Consider the following 15,409-nt stretch of genomic DNA (forward strand, 5'->3'; position numbering starts at 1 on the left):
TATTTTCAGAGGAACAACAGAAATGCTTGAATTTTTTAGGCCAGAGTCTCATCTCCAGCTTCCACATTTTATACCCTGTCATTTTTCACAGACACCCTTTTTTTTTTTCCATCCAGTTGGCAGGCAGTTTGAGTCCTGCACTGATTGGTAGAAACTTAAGGCAATTTTTCTAGGATTTTTCTCTTTCCACTCTGCACTACCCAGGTCTGCCAGGTTTCATTCACCCCACTTACGTTTGGGAGAGCTGCCTTACACATTGCCAAATGCAGTTCTACAGCAACCCATATTGTAACACTGGTCTGGATCTCCATCATCTCTTGGGCCATACTGCTTGCCCAGACAGATCTGCTTCAGGTAAAATGCTGATACATTTTTTTGCCAAAAAGATATCTCCCTGCTTTTTTCCAAATTAGCCAAAGGGCATAGAAAAATATTGACATTTTTTGTCTTTCTGGAATATTTTCACACTCTTTCTAGGAATAAGCAAGGACATCTCTTTGCCATCCCATTATTACACATGTGCACAGTTAAGTTGTAAAAAAATGCTCTGAAGGGACATCAAGCAAATAATACCAATTTTCAAAATTCTATAGCAATATATTTATACAAATTACAGAATTCTGTATGTATTTACACACCATTACAGAATATCAAGTAAATAACACCAATCGTCCTTTTTCCCCTCAGATTTTTCTTCAAGTCAATTCTAGTGCTCCAGAAAGGTGCCAGATGGACAGCACTAGAAAGTGAAGACTTCTGTTTGTCCACAGCACAGGAGGAGAGGCACTGCAAGCCTCCCTGCTCTGCTGTGTCAGCTCTCTGTAGCCCTGTTTTAGCAGGAGGGCATCTGTACCCCTTCACACCTTGGCTAAGGAGCTGAACAGCACCCAGGTGACAATGGCTTTGCCCCCCTCCCACCAGAAAACAAACAGAAATAGCTCATTTTACACAAGGGACTGAACAGAATCTGTTGTTCTCTACCCGAAACAGGCCAAATTTGACCCAGTGAACCTGCAGGGAGTGGCAAACTGCCAGCTCCTGGGCCTTCCAGTCTTGCAATAATGCCTAAGTTAAATTACATGTTTCTATATTTACATAAAGTCAGTATTTACACACCATTATGGGTTATTCGAGTAAATCGGTTACAGTTTATTTAGAAGGACTGCCATAAACTCATAACATTTTTCTCAAGTTTAATCCTTTCTTTAGAAAAATACAAAAAAAAATAAATTAAATAAAACATGTTAACTAGTAGTAATGATTAGCCTATGACTAAAAATCCAAGTCAATTTAACATTAAGACTTTAACTGTGGCCTATTATTGCGGCCTTGACTCAGAGTCATTTTAACCTTTGCAAATAATTTCCTGGTGTATGTCAGATTTACTGAAACAGCAGAGAGTTGCAACCTCCCTTCCTCGTGGTGGGGTTGATCCATTTAACACAGAGCAATGAGCCCTAGTCCTGCCCAGAAGTGCCTTTCCTTCTCCCATGATCTTTGCATCGCCCACACCAATGACCTGGCACCCAACTGACCCACAGCAGCCCCAAAGGGCGGGAAACAAACATGGGCTGCAGCTGAAGGCTGTAAATTCCCAGGCAAGAACAGTCCCTGGACAAGTATCCTACAAATGGACTAATGTAACTCATGTATCTTTATCACTCCTAAACAATTACAAGAGGATGCCATGTTGTGTTTGAGGTTACTGATATCACCGACGGAGTCGTGGCTCCTCCTCCCTGCCTCGGAATGGGAACGTTTGTCCAGAGCACCGCGCCAGAGGTCACTCCAGATCAGAAATAAGTCTCAAATAATATAAATCAGATGGACAAGAGTGCTTTAGAGCAAAAATTTCTTAATTACAACTAGGCTGCAACCTTTTACATTACTCCTCCAAAGGAGCCCTCGTGCGTGAGCAGACAGCCAGAACCAACCTTGCTCCAACATATCTGATGGCGGAGGCTACACTCAATGGCACTGGATTCAAATCCTAAGGGATAAAACAACTACAAAATGCATTTGTCATATGGATCTTAACATGGTTTTTCGTCTCCTTTTTTTCCTTTTCTTCAGAGTATTAGGGGGAAAAATGCCTCTTCCTGAGGGTTAATTTCCAAATGGTAACTGCTAATCAATGTGTTTGTGTGCTTATCATAAAATGCTATATACCCTTAAATATTACATACTGTTTCCTCACTTACGGTTCATAAATATTTGAACATACTTTAGGAAAACAATAAAAATAAGTCTAATATTGTCCCCCTCATTGTCATTATTGATAGAGATTTATTAGTTTCATTTTGCAAGTTTTACTTTAGGAAGGGTGCTAATATCATGTATTATGACAGTTCACACTGAAAGCAATTTTCCATAAAAGGTATTACAATGACCCCTATGGAACTTGTATAATTTCATAGTAGATAGTCAAGTGCACAAATAAACATGTTTACAAGAGTGATCCTGTTAACCTGGTTCTTGCCCTCTGCAATACTTATGTGTTCTTTGTGGAATCTTAAAATTAGTATAATTGTTGTTGGTATAACTTATGTTGTTTCTGGCATTCTCTTTAGGAAAAAAAATAGCATATTTATCATTTAGCTTTGGTATAATCTGCAATAGGTTTTAACAAGTAGAATATATTCCAACCCCTATATTTTCCACAGCTGTGAAATTTACAATGATGTAAGAAGTCACTTTATCAGAGAGGAAATATTACAGACACATAAAAAAAAAAGTTGAAGACCCAGTTTTCTCTTTAATCCTCTGGGGTAAGCTATGAAACAAGCAGTCAGAAGAGTGAGGACTCAGTGTCATGAGTGGTGTGCATACTTGTACAATAATATGGGCACAAAAGAGATTGTCGCCTTTAGTACATGAGGGTCACTAGAATTTATTATTATTACCTTTTTATTGTTGGCTTTTTTTTTTTTTATCCATGCACCTTTATATTTACTTGCATGAATTTACCACAGGTTCATAGTGGCCTTTGCCATTTCAATGCTTACAGAGCCTAAAGCTTCCAAAATGCCTATCTGGCCTGTACATATTTCATTAAAAATAAACTCTATATAATAAATAAATATATAAAATAAATAAAATGTTGCCTTTGGAATTTCTATAAATAAATTTAACTTTTTATTTTTATTCTTTTACTAAGAGGTCTTTGCTTTAAACTCAGTGGGGTGAGACCCAGAGAGCGATTAACTGAAAAGTCTCTTGTTTAAGTAAGACTGCACCCTCCATGCCTTTGTAAATGCAGCGTACACTTGAGCAGGCCACCAGCCAAAAATCCTGATGAATCGAAGTATGGCAGCTATGCTGATATATGACGAAGTACAACTGATCAAAAATTTAAAAGCGTGTCTATTCCCCAGCATGCATCAGGCCTTCCTCCTCCTCCTCCTCACCCTCCTCCTCCCCTCGGCTCCTCTCTCTCTCGCGCTCTCACTCCCATTCATCCTCTCCCTTTCTCTCTCTCTCTCTCGCACTCACTCTCTCGCGCTCCCTCTCGTACTAAATCAAGCGAGTGGGCATAGGCTCTCCTCCAGGAGGACAAACCTTTAAGTGCAGAACAAAATCAGCATGTTCCATCCAAGCCTCCATCATACATTATGCATGCGACAAAGTTTGGCAACAGTGGAGCTGATGTGATGACACAGCTAATCAATAAGAACCCACCGCATGAAACCTTTATAGTGGTTACTTTTTAAGGGCTCAAGTGAAGAAATTGTCTTTGTCAACTTTGGCTTAAAATATCCTTATATAGTTCTGGTACTTTCTCAGGGTCCACTGGTCTAGGTAAAAAATGTGTAAATTTTTGATGCCGTTTAGTCCTAGTCCCTTCTCTTGGAGTCCCATCTTTATTTAACGCAACGTAGTATCGTCTTCCAGTGTCCACATGTTTATATAGATTTGATGAATATGTGTTATACCAGTTTTCTTCAAATTGCTCTCTGAATACACACTCCTGGGTTAATTTTTCCTGTGGAAAGAAAAGAAAGAGCAGTAAGGCAACAGCCACTAAAATAAGCTATTTTTTAAAGAAATACCAATTTAATGGCTTGAAACTAGTATCTCCTCACCAAACTGCAGAATAAACTATTTCAATACTCCTGGTCTTTGCTATGTAAAGCTGTATTGCAGGGTGTTTCAGGAGGCAGTCAGAAGGGTGGATAACCCTATGTGAAGCAAAAAATTACTCTCAAAGCCTCATTGCCCAAATCAATATAGCAACAACAAAGATGAAAATAGATACTTTTTATTTCCGATAGTTCCCAATCAGCTTACAAGACCTTACTGGACTTCTCTAATTGTTTCAATGGTGAGTGCAGGCATTCAAACAGATATAAATGAAGGAAATTAGAACCAGTTTGCAGGGCTATAATAAGATTTACAGTCTTAAAATCTCTATGTCATTTCAATGCATGGAGAACTTGATGCATTTCATTAATTTAGAAACAAGTTATTTGCTACCCTTCATTTCATCTATTATTTGTATCAAGAAGCCACAACACAATAGAGCTTCAAACAGGAATATGAACCCTGTGTGCTGAGATGAAGTAGGCAAGGACAAACTCTCCAGTTCTGCATTATCAGGATTGTCCTTGTGTCCCATCCTGCTGGCGACAGGACCCACTGAGGATATCAACCATCCATCAATCCGCCTGCCACCACAGAATCCCACTCCTTCCAGATGACCCATTTCTTCAATCTCTGTGTTGCTTTCTACATCTTTAAGATTGCTTAATATTGCTTTTAAAAAATGCTTAATAGAGTGCTTAAAATGCAGGCGCCTGATAATCAGATTCATTTTAGGAAGGACTCATACAAATTACTGAGCAAGAGCACTGGAAAAAAAGATGGTGAGCTGTAGCATGGGAGAGCTGACGGAAAGCTGGGGAAAATAAGCCTGAAACAGTCTTTTCACCAGGTGCAAGGAAAAAAATAGTGATAATTCAATGTATTTTTTCTTTAACAAGTTCTTATTTCAATAGAACTCACATCAACCACACCCAGCTTCTAACTGAGGATTAATTTCTAATTGTTAAAAAGCTCCATACAATGCATGTGTTTTACAGACACTAAATCTTAAAATCTTTGAGATAGGAGCACAGAGAAGGGAAAACAGAGACCAAGACCCAGATGCAGCAAGGTATGTATGGCACCTAAGCCATAAACTTGTGCCTGGACACAACTAAGGAGCCACAGCTCAAGCACCCCTAAGAAACCACCTTCCATGACTTAACCCAGGAGCTTCCCAAGGTCCACCATTGCCAAAGTCTCCAGCTTCCCTGAAGCTGCAGGTGCCTTTGGGGCCAGCTGTGCTGCTTGAGACTCAGCTCACAACCCTTTCCCAAACCAATGTGCTTCAGCCCAGATGTTTCACTGCTGCTTTGTGTGGCAAGCATTCTGCTCCAAAGGCAGCCCACCAGGGCTGGGGACAAGCCAGGTCCAAGGAGCCCTACACACCTTACAGAAGCCAGCCAGGAACTCTTCCATGTGGGGGAAACAAACCCCGTACAAATGGAGAAAGGAAGCAAACACTCCTCTGCACCTGTACAAAACAGGTATTGAACTGCAAAGACAGAGTCCTCCTTAGGCCCTCCCAAACATCTAAAAGTTTAAGATTCAGAAGGTTTTTCTAAATTAAATTTGTGGCAACTCCAGTAGGCAAGAAAGGCTGCAAGGAAATTGCTCCTGACTTCCCCTTTAATGGGCACTGGGTATGTCATCACCACTCAGGAAGGAAAAATCCCAGACAGGACCTGAGTTTCCATGTTCAACACCTGAAAATTCCCTATGGCAGTGATTGTATCCCTTTGTGGATGCGATAACTTTTTTTTAGAGTCATTTCTGACTATGACATTTTTTAGTTTCAGTTCAAAGTAGTTCAAACACAGCAATAGTCTACACTGGTTTTAGGCAAAAGAAGCACAAATCTGTTCACATTAAACCCTAATCTGTGGGCCATACCCTGCAACCTCCTATTGATAATTGCCTCTGTGTCCTTTGCCAGCTTGAAACCGCAGCCGCATTGAGCATCACCGGACCAGCAGCCGCTGCCAGTTACACCCATTGCAGTATTCCCCTCACACAGCCTCAAAAGAACAAATTCCTATAAAAGGTATTCAGCTGCAGAGAAGATTATCTTTAAGTATAGATTTCATTAGTGTTTTATTTTGCATGAGGTTTAAAATCATCTGTGTTTGTTTTAAGGCAGAATCGGATGCTAAGGGGAATTATATAGTGGGCTTATATAAGTCTATGGGGAAAGAGAAACTAATTCAAATTGTTTCTCTGCTCTCAGAAGGCAATAAGATCACATGACAAGCACTGCAGAAGAACTCCCTGCTAAAAATAGCAGCATTTTAGGAAGATATTTCAGTCCTGTCGTGAATTCATTAATTATTCACTTCATCTGCATTTTTTTTAGCATCATCATAAATTTCTATCTTTGCAAGAACAGTACTTCCCCATGCCCTGAAGGAGAAACTTTAAAATAGCCTCTCTTTATCTGGCAGGTTTGATGGATCATGACAGTGCTGTGGTACACATAACTAGCAGACCCTGAATCAGGGGGTTTGCATTGTACTGCACTCTGGATGAGTTCAATGGATTTCAAGCTCACAAATTCAATCTTCATTTTACAAGCTCATCCTATTTTAACTTTCTATTCATTTACAACACAGGTATATCTCTTTTGTCCTTCTTCAAAATTCTCAGAAATTCAAGTACAAACATGAGGCAAATACTTCAACATGAACATGACAGAGCAATCAGGATGTGGGATCAGATAGGTAGGGATATTAACAATCACCCTTGGAAAGAAATTAAATAATTTCTTTATACAGTCAAACCTTTTTCCTTCTAGGAGACCTAGAAATTCTGGTTGTGGTCAGACATCATTGAAGTAAATCAGTGTTAGTGACTTCAGATTGGATCCTGTAAGTATTGTGGGACACCAAAATCCCATAATGTCCTTCTCCCCATGCCCTGGGAGATTCTTACAATAACATCTCATCTAACATCAAGAGAGACAGAAATCAACATTCTTCAGGATAGTAATTTATGTAGAATCACAGAATCCTTTGGGTTGGAAAGGGCCTTTAAGATCATTGAGTCCAACCAGTAACCTAACACTGCTGAGCCTACCTCTAAACGATGTACCACCTCAGCCCTACATAATATTAATAACTTATGCTCACATTTTAAGTATCCATGTCATTATTCCAGCCAGAAATGAGCATAACACTGGGGTGAGGCTGGTCCATTCTGCCAACACCACCCTCTTCTCTCACCATCTTAGGAAGGGAAAGTCTTGCCGAAAACCAACTCTCCCAATATGGAAAGGATATGGTGTTTCCTGATCACATTGCTCCTTCTGGCTATGACTCTCAGAAAGTCTCTCTAAGCATATTTGAAGAGAAAGATTTAGCCCTACAATACAGCAATTTTTTGCATACTTTTATTCCAGCAACTGACTTCTCTATCAATTTTCCAGTGCAAATATTTCCTTGCACCATACTTAAAGTTGCTGGACATCTTTGTCGAAAGCTGACACAAATACCAAACATACCCAACTGGAACAGCTATGGAAAGTAACCTGCATTCCTGTGAAAGGGGAGGCTGCCTGCCTTGCTCAAATCATTTAATTCAGGGCCAAATAAGGAGGTGACCTCAAAATTACATAAATCTGATGTTGCACCACATTCCACGTGTTTTCTGTGAAGACTGTTCATAGAGTATTCAACTACAAAGGGTTTGATTTTCGTTTTGCTACATTTCCACACTTCACCTGTTTGGTTTTTCAACCTGTTATTTAACTCAGAATGTTCAAATAATTGAATTGTACAAAGATGAACACATAGCAAAGACAGAATGACGAGAAAGATTTAATTCAGAAAATTGCTAATGGCTGGTCAGCGTTAGCAAGCCCAGGACACCTTTCCCTTTCTACATTCTCCACCACCTAATAAGGGAAGAAAATCATTATGTTATCCTATTTCCAGGCAGATTGATTAAAAGTCTGATTCTAAATTAAAAAAGTGCATGGCTACAGGCATCCCAATGAAAGTTCTGCTAGGTTGTTTTAAAATAGCTATGCATGTGAAGTAGTTAATTGTAAATAAGTAGAAACATGTAAAACACATATACACTGCTCAGAGAATGGTTTCATGACTCTAATAAATCTAAGAAATTTGTGCTGCTTGGTAGTTGAAAAAACAGTACAGGGTCCTGGATAAAACACATCAATACTCTTTCTTTCTTCCTTCCTTCCTTCCTTCCTTCCTTCCTTCCTTCCTTCCTTCCTTCCTTCCTTCCTTCCTTCCTTCCTTCCTTCCTTCCTTCCTTCCTTCCTCTCTTTCTCCCTTTCTTTCCTTTCTTTCTTATAACCCTATGGAGCTAAAACTCCACTTTATTTTGTAACCTGACAAAAGAAAGCCTCTTCAGACCATCATTCTTAAAATCACAGCAAGTACCTTTCATGCCATGCAAACTATTCTGTTCTGTGTCATGTATAGCTTTCAGTTTTCCAAACTGCTACACTGATTCAGTAGAGACAAGAAAACACCTAATCCAGAAGTCCAAACTACTATTAACAAGAAATATATCTGATGTAGTCAACACTTCCTATATACTTGTACACTAACACCTTGTTAATCAACACCGTCTTAATAAAAGTCATGTTTATATATATAATCTCCTTAATAATTTCATGCAAATCCCTCATTTTGGCTACATGGCATTACTAAGAACTGCATATGTAGTGAAGGGAAACAAAGAAATGCCCTATTCTCCTCTGAAGCCGTTTGCTTTGCTGCTCTGCCTACCAACACACACATTTTACATGCCATTCGCCCTTCCCATGCTGTAATGCAAACAGCCTCTAGAACATATTATGTTCAGCTAATAATTAACACTCATCCAGAGCTGTCATAAATAAAGGTCTCGTTTAGCATTTGCTGTGGTATTTTCTGTACTCTCATGCTAAGCCTGTTAGTTTCTGGCTGGGTGACCCACCTCCAGCCACAATGAGAAGCCAAATACCAGTGTCCAAGCAGCACCACTTTCTTTTCCAAATTAGACCACAGTGTGAGTCAGGCCTTGCATACTGTGTGTCTGACTTGGTGAGTGTCACAGAGCTTTCTTTAATGGATTTCTCCAAGCAGCCCCTTTTCAAAATGCTTTGTTTGATAATTTGACAAAACATGAAAAAAAAAAGGGCGGGGGGGGGGGGGGGGGGGGTGTTGGGCAAAGGTCTGCCAAGAGTACTAGCTGACTGGTTTTTGTGTTTGTGTCAGTAGATCTCCAAAAGCTTTTTAGATGGACAGCAGGAAACCCTTCAGAACCAGAGGAGAGACAAGCAAACAGTCAGGCACCAATGCTGCCACTCATACACATTTCATATTCCATGTCACATTAAATAAGATGAGGGAAATCAGACAAGGTGTCCCTGGCAAAACCACAGTTAGGCAACTGCATTCTCCCTACCTGAGGTCACTTTGTACTCTCACAGAGTACATCCAGTATCCATCTTACTTTCTTCCCCTAAACCTCTTAGTTAATTTTTATAAAGTTTTTATTATACACCAATCCCCACTTACAAAATAAAAATCAAGTGTGACTGTTCCGTGCTGCTGCCATGCAGCAGTTATGATGCATCTTTCATACAAAAAGCTTGCAAAGATCCCAAGACTCAGCAGAACTTGAACTCCTCAGAATCATGATTGCCAAAAGGCACAATACCTACATAGATGCAGACACTGTGGTACTTCCATGCCCTGATGCAGACAGCAGAAATGCAGCAGTTCCTGAACAAAGTAAGCAGACTCCAGTACCAACAGTAACATCCCAGGACACTGTCAGTGCAGGAGGGATTTCAGTGCTTCACCCTTTGTCCTGTTGCCACTCTTCTCCCACTCCCTTGTTCTCCCCACTGTCAAGAAGCTTCTCTGGAGAGACCACGCTGGCATGGAACACTATGCTACCCCAGGGCTGTTTACAGAGCTCCTCTGATGGGAGCTGCAGGAGGATGAATGCCAATTAAGCTTCCATCCATTTTTGCCCCTGCCAACTCCTCAGCTCTTGGTTTTACTGATATCCTCTCCTTTGAGGTTTCAAGTTTGCAGCATCTGTCAAGCTTTAAGCACGCCCTCCCTGGACATGAAATCATTATGGGACGAGCAACCCCACTGTGCCTGAGGATAGGCTGCCCATCAACAGCCGTGCCTCAAGTTCATAAAGGCTCGGTTTGTATCTGCTCAGCCAAGCGCACGAGATGAAAAGTCATTTTCACCTAAACACCCAAGATCTGCTCATGTTGCTGTTGGAAGTCTTGACAAAACTCCAGGGACAGATCTCAGGCTACATAACCTGTCACAGTGTCTTTTCTCTAGAAGGTGACGAGCTTCCTTCTCCACACCACAACAGAAAAGGACGAGGACAAAGTTGACTCTTGGAAAACAAATAAACAAGCAGGTCTGTTCCACTCCCTTCTACACCAGCAGGACCAGGCCCACACTGTGTCTTTTACTAGTCATGCTTCTGACCTCTATTTTATTTTTTATTCTCTTGGCACAATAAAGAACTGCAGTCATCAATGTTATCTAAGCATCTAATTCATAACGCTTGGCTGAACCCTTCCAGGAATCAGAAAGCAAGGTGGTATGCAATCTGATACAGGGGCCAGAGCCAATTTTTAAAGAAGATGGGAGAAGGGTTCCCGTCAGTTTAAATGGAACATGGATCAGCCTTGCAATGATAAAAAGGCAACAAATATTTTAAGACATTAAAAGAACCATTTCAGGCACGCTCAGATTTACTGAAAGCTGTAACTTGATCTCCCCCAGCTCCCCACTCCACAAATTCTCTTCTATCAAAAGACTACCTGTATGTCAAAGCAGGGCTGCCACCCTACAGCTACACACATGCTTTAGCCTGAATACCAGTTAAGGATTTAACCAGACAGAGATTTTTAAATAAAACGTGCTTTCCTTAAATCCAGCTAGGATGGAACAACGTGTTTTGTCAGTATTTTTTGCCTTGTTTCGTGGTTCTCTAAGCACAGAACACAGGCTTAAAGGAAAGATAGACCTCATTCAGCAGAAAGTACTGCTTAAGTGAGCTAAACTCACATGCTGAAAAACATTGTAAAGTGAGGGATAAAAAGTACTTAATTGGCATGAGCCTCTACATTCAGTGACTATCCCACTAAATGGATTTATCCACCATTAAAGAAGCACCTCATCTCTCAGCTACCAGGTGCCACCATAAAAAAGAGCAGAATGCTCAGGACCCTTCATGAAATACTTTGCCACAGGGACCAAAAACTTATTATAAAAATGCAATGATATAAATGTACATTATAAAAGTAATTCATGTTACATTTTTTCAGCAAGATGATTTGGTCAAGAACTGATGAACAAAAGCCTGTCTCTATATTTTGCTATTAATTTATGCAAAGCTGCCAGCTAGGTACTAGCTCAGAGGACAAGAACATTAATGATCACATTGTCATTCTGGACAGGGGTCATCAAACAAACACAGCATCACAAGTTATTACAGTTTGGAAAGATCCTCACAGAAATGCCACATATCCACTGGGATCTTGAAAACCAACAAGTTTCACAGAGAAAATTTTAAAACTATGTGCTTTGGTGGGCACTACAGCAAAGGATTGGCACACTATGGTCTCACCTAGCAGGCCTCAATTGCGTATTCAGTTTAAATTGCTTAAAAATGAGGCCTTTTATTTCCTTACATTTTTTGGACAGGAAGGAAGGCCAGCATTTCAAATATTTGCTGCTGAAGAAAAGATGTCATACTTTCCTTTTCAGACAGCAGAGCCCCCTCCCTTGGCAGACATTTCTCATGAACAGTCTCTCCAGGGATGACTTTTTGGACACTTCCCCTATTCCTTGTCCCAGGGGCATTCCCACCACAAAGTCATGGATTTAGTTACACAATTTTAGCATCTCACTTTCTGAGCAGAATAAAGAGTATTTCCTTAGTATTTCTCAGAAAATCCACACATCCTTGGTGTTGCTGTGCCATCACTTATGTTGCCAGTGATAGGGCTGACCCAGCCTTTGGGAAACACTGGCAGAAGTCAGGTGGCTCTGCTCCTTCACAAGACCCCTACTCCTCACATACACACCAGTGGGCCTGTCTTTCAATGGGTAAAACTTCTGTCATCCAGTTACTTTCAGCTTTGATGAAAGAAGTTGTCATTCTGTTTGAAAAAACCCAAAAGATATATAGTAACAACTTCAACAGAACTAGTGACTGAAGAGCTCAAAGACCAAGTTGTGGGTCTCCCAGGACGTGGATCTTCCAAAGAAATTGGATTTTTAAAGTAAAAAAAAGAATATTGCTATTTGGTTTAAACTTTACAATATTTGTATATTCTAAAATTAATCAAAAGATTTTGCTGAAGTCTCCTCCAGTAACTTTTCTGTTCTGAGTTCAGATTATACCCTATATGATGTCCTAACAAAGGCATCATATAAGGTATAATCTGAATATTATAACAAAGGGACAAAATCCCCCTTGTTATGAAAAAGTAAGATTACATGTTAAAAGATTGCCTCTAGATTGCAGACTCTCATAGGCAGGAATCCCGTGTAGATATAGGTTTTTAAAATGATTAATGCAATACAGCTCTTATCTTGATTGGGATCTGCTGACATAACCATAAAACTAATTGGTGGTTTTACAGGAGCAGGTCCAATCCTGATTCCATTGAAGGCAATGGTTTTTCAGCCATAATAGAATCAAGTCAAAATTTCTCTTGCATCACAATTGCCTCTATAATTGTGTTACATTTGAAGAGCAAAGTTCAGCAGATTAAAGATGTACAGCCTGGGCCAGACCTCAAAAGTATGCAGCATCCACACTAGAACACAAGTTTTATCTCAGCAGCAGCCTGTGGAACACAAATATAAAATCTTATCTTCAAATCAAAAGTAGCTGCAGATATCTGCCAGTATAAAAGGAATGAAAAAGAAACTAAAGGGCTTCATAGACAGGGAAAATATGGATTTCCACTATAACAAGCTTTATTTCTTAATCTTTTTGAATGAAACACAAATGAACCACATTACTGCACATCACCAAATCAGCCTAAGTACATTCAAACTGCAAAGCAAATCTCAACCTAGTCAAAATTCCTAATGAAGTCCCCACAGGGCAGACTTTTTTCTCCTCTGTCTTTGAAAATGATGAATGCCAAAGTGGGAGAAAGTGCCACATTCAAATCCTAGTGGCTCCTGAATCAGAAACAGAGCGCATCAGATCTTTATCTGATGCAGTGAATAATCCCCAAGCACATCTCAGTGTGTCACTGCTGCTGATGCTTTTAGCATGTCACTTCAACACGGGATTCTCAGATCAACCACAGACACTGAACCTTTTCACACTTCTGTATCACTACACAGCCAGTTCCAGAAACGCTCAGGGCTGCAGTGACACGGAGCTACACAACTGCAAAGAAAAGAATCTGAAGATGTCCCACTCTTGCTTGCTGGGCATGATTTGGGTTGGCAATGCAGTTATGCCACTTTAACAACTCCCTGCTGTTGAAAGCATGATGCTCAAGCCTTCAACCATCCTACACTGCACCTGATTCACCCACTGAGCCCCAGTGCTTGTCCAAACAGGCAGCAAGCCAGATCAGGAAGCTGAACATCTTTCTGTGGCTTTATATCCCTAAACTGATCTCCTGGCAGGTCAGATGAGTGCTAGTGTTGGAGCATGGAAGAATGCAGAAGCATGCAGCACTCACAGGGAGTCAGAACTGCCCTTTCTGGAAGGAGTTTCCTGCAAGGTCACATTGGCTGCCTCCTCAAGCAGCACCTCTAGTCTCCTGTTTTCATAAGAACACAAAATTTCAGACATCTTTAGTTAAGGGAAAGCAAATCATTAAACTAAGGTTTGGGTAGGATCTTAATTTACCAAAGTTTAGCTTTATATATATACACACACATAAACATATGTATATATACTTATATATATATATATATAAGTATATATAAACACACAAACACACACACATAATTTATATAGAAGTTACTCATACTTTCCTGTCCCAGGCATGTACTGAGAATCCAAAATCAACATAAAATTGCAGACCAAGGCAAGAAGATTGCTGAGGGTTTTCTCCCACAAAAAATTATCTTCAGACCTAGTAGGCATTTAAAATTAAGTCTTCTGAGGGAAACTGTTGACTTGAGGAAAAGTGTGATATCTGTCTCACAGAACACTACTAGTAAGTGTCCCTCTTTGGTGACAGTGTTAGAGTCTATGAAATTCTGATTTAAAAAAGACTGAAACCATAGTTAAAAACAACCACGATAATTGCAGTTTCTCACAAAACTCTCCCCCATATTACCTGTGTCAAATGTACTGACCTATCAATTTTTCCTACACCAGTATCTTAAAAGACTTTTTTTTTTTCCCACAGAGTCCTTCATACCTTGCTGAGCGAGTTTCAGTTTCTTCCTCATTCCCCATGCTGACACTTGTGGGGAACACCATTTAACAGTTCTCAGCAAAACTGCCCATCCAAATTCTAAGAGGGGTTATATGCAAGGGTGAAGTAGTGAGGTAACTCAAGTATATGGATTTTTCTCAGACCTATACCCTTCACAAAGGAAATGTCCACAGTCATAAAGCTGTTTCCTACTGTACAGTGCAGAGAAAGCATTTATGTCTCATCTCCACCTCCCTGCAAAAATCCCTCTGGCCAGCTCAAAATCCCATTTCCTCACAGCCTCAATCTTCTTCATATGCAGCCTAAGCTTTCTTGCGACCCATTCAAACCAATTCATTCTTGTACTCAAGGACTTTTTTTTCCTCCCTGGTGTTACACCTCAAAGTATTTACAGAGAGCAAAAGCATACCCTCTCAGTTTTCATTCTGCAGGCTAAGTAAATCTTCAGATTTATCTTTAAGGTCCATCATTTGATAATCTTTTCATCCTTCTGATCATCCCAGTATGCCCTTTCTGCATCTGTTTTGATTTCAATTCATCTTCTTTAACACAGTGACCAACTGCATTTTGCACTTAGACTGGATCCTTCTACTCCTCCTATGGAGTGGCACTGATAGAGCTCTGCCTGAGCTTCACGTGTAAACATTTTAGGTCACCAAGGTCCTTCTGTGGGGTTGCCTCCTGTGCTGGAAATACTTCCCAGCTTCACAAAAAAATTCAGTAACACACCACTACCTTTTTATGATGAGATGTTTAATGTCCCTATAAAACTAGGGAATAAAATCAGTCCAGGGACCAATCCATAAAAACTCCACTAATAGCTTCACTCCTGTCTAATACCTTTCAGCACTCCCCATTGTTGTCTTCTCTTCAGAGTTTTCACCATCTATCATACAAGTCTTCTACTAACATTCATTT

At 40.1% G+C, this 15,409-nt stretch overlaps 1 protein-coding gene across 2 annotated transcripts in view; it reads right to left on the reverse strand.

Annotated features, from left to right (window-relative positions):
• Positions 1 to 705: 705 nt before the first annotated feature.
• FGF9 (fibroblast growth factor 9) overlaps positions 706 to 15,409 on the reverse strand; it is a 29,314-nt gene continuing 14,610 nt past the window's right edge. For both annotated transcript variants that reach the window (XM_083884857.1, XM_083884856.1), the window contains one exon: positions 706 to 3,982. In XM_083884857.1, coding sequence (XP_083740983.1) covers positions 3,737 to 3,982 — 246 coding nt within the window. In that variant the 3' untranslated portion in view covers positions 706 to 3,736. The remainder of the gene's footprint in view (positions 3,983 to 15,409) is intronic.

This window comes from Zosterops lateralis (genome assembly GCF_965231275.1).
Source record: "Zosterops lateralis genome assembly, chromosome: 2".
NCBI lineage: Eukaryota > Metazoa > Chordata > Aves > Passeriformes > Zosteropidae > Zosterops > Zosterops lateralis.